The sequence below is a fragment of the Fonticula alba genome, assembly GCF_000388065.1.
Source record: "Fonticula alba strain ATCC 38817 unplaced genomic scaffold supercont2.2, whole genome shotgun sequence".
Taxonomy (NCBI): Eukaryota; order Rotosphaerida; family Fonticulaceae; genus Fonticula; species Fonticula alba.
The window spans coordinates 2,548,976-2,549,600 of NW_009242972.1; the positions used below are offsets into that span (position 1 = coordinate 2,548,976).

At 63.8% G+C, this 625-nt stretch overlaps 1 protein-coding gene across 1 annotated transcript in view; it reads left to right on the plus strand.

The window, feature by feature from the left end:
- Positions 1-214: 214 nt before the first annotated feature.
- H696_01551 (hypothetical protein) overlaps positions 215-625 on the plus strand; it is a gene marked incomplete at both ends in the record, with an annotated part of 2,308 nt that continues 1,897 nt past the window's right edge. Inside the window, one exon of the mRNA XM_009495450.1 lies at positions 215-266. Within this exon, the coding sequence (XP_009493725.1) occupies positions 215-266 (52 nt within the window). The remainder of the gene's footprint in view (positions 267-625) is intronic.

The window sequence follows — 625 nt, forward strand, 5'->3', positions numbered from 1 at the left end:
GGGGAGGGGACATACACATTCCGAGCGCCACAAGTGTGTGATATCGGGGCCGTTCAAATGGCCTCTCCGTTGCGTCGGCGACGAGACACACTCGGCCTGGGCTCCACGCATGATCGTCCTGCGGCCACATCTCTCGAGCCCAGCCAGAGGCGGAGCCCGGGGCGAGCCACGCAGGTGCACATCCGTCGGCACTTGACGAGATAAGTACCCACCGATGGATCCAATTAAAGCCCTCAATTGGCTTGCACTCGAGAACAGCCTCCAAGGTCATGTTGTGTTGAATAGATAATCACAATATCCCTCTGCGAACTACCCACGGGACCAGGTCCAACCGATCCGGTGCCTGGATTGCCGTCCCTGAAGGGTGTGCTAAACACAGAGCAGACCCCACTCGCCGGGAGGGGGGGTATATGCGGCCGGCGGTGGGCGTACGCGCGCGAGGGGGAGGGGGCTGGGAGAATGTTCCCGCCGCCCCACTCCACTGGTCCCCCAGGTCAACCGAGTTCCTAGGGGGGGGGGGGGGGGGGGGTGAGGTCACTTGGGGTTCGAGGCACTGGCCGAATTTGGTCCAGCCTTGCGGGCGCGTACGTCTGCCGGCCGGAGCTATACGCGGGTGCTCTCCGGC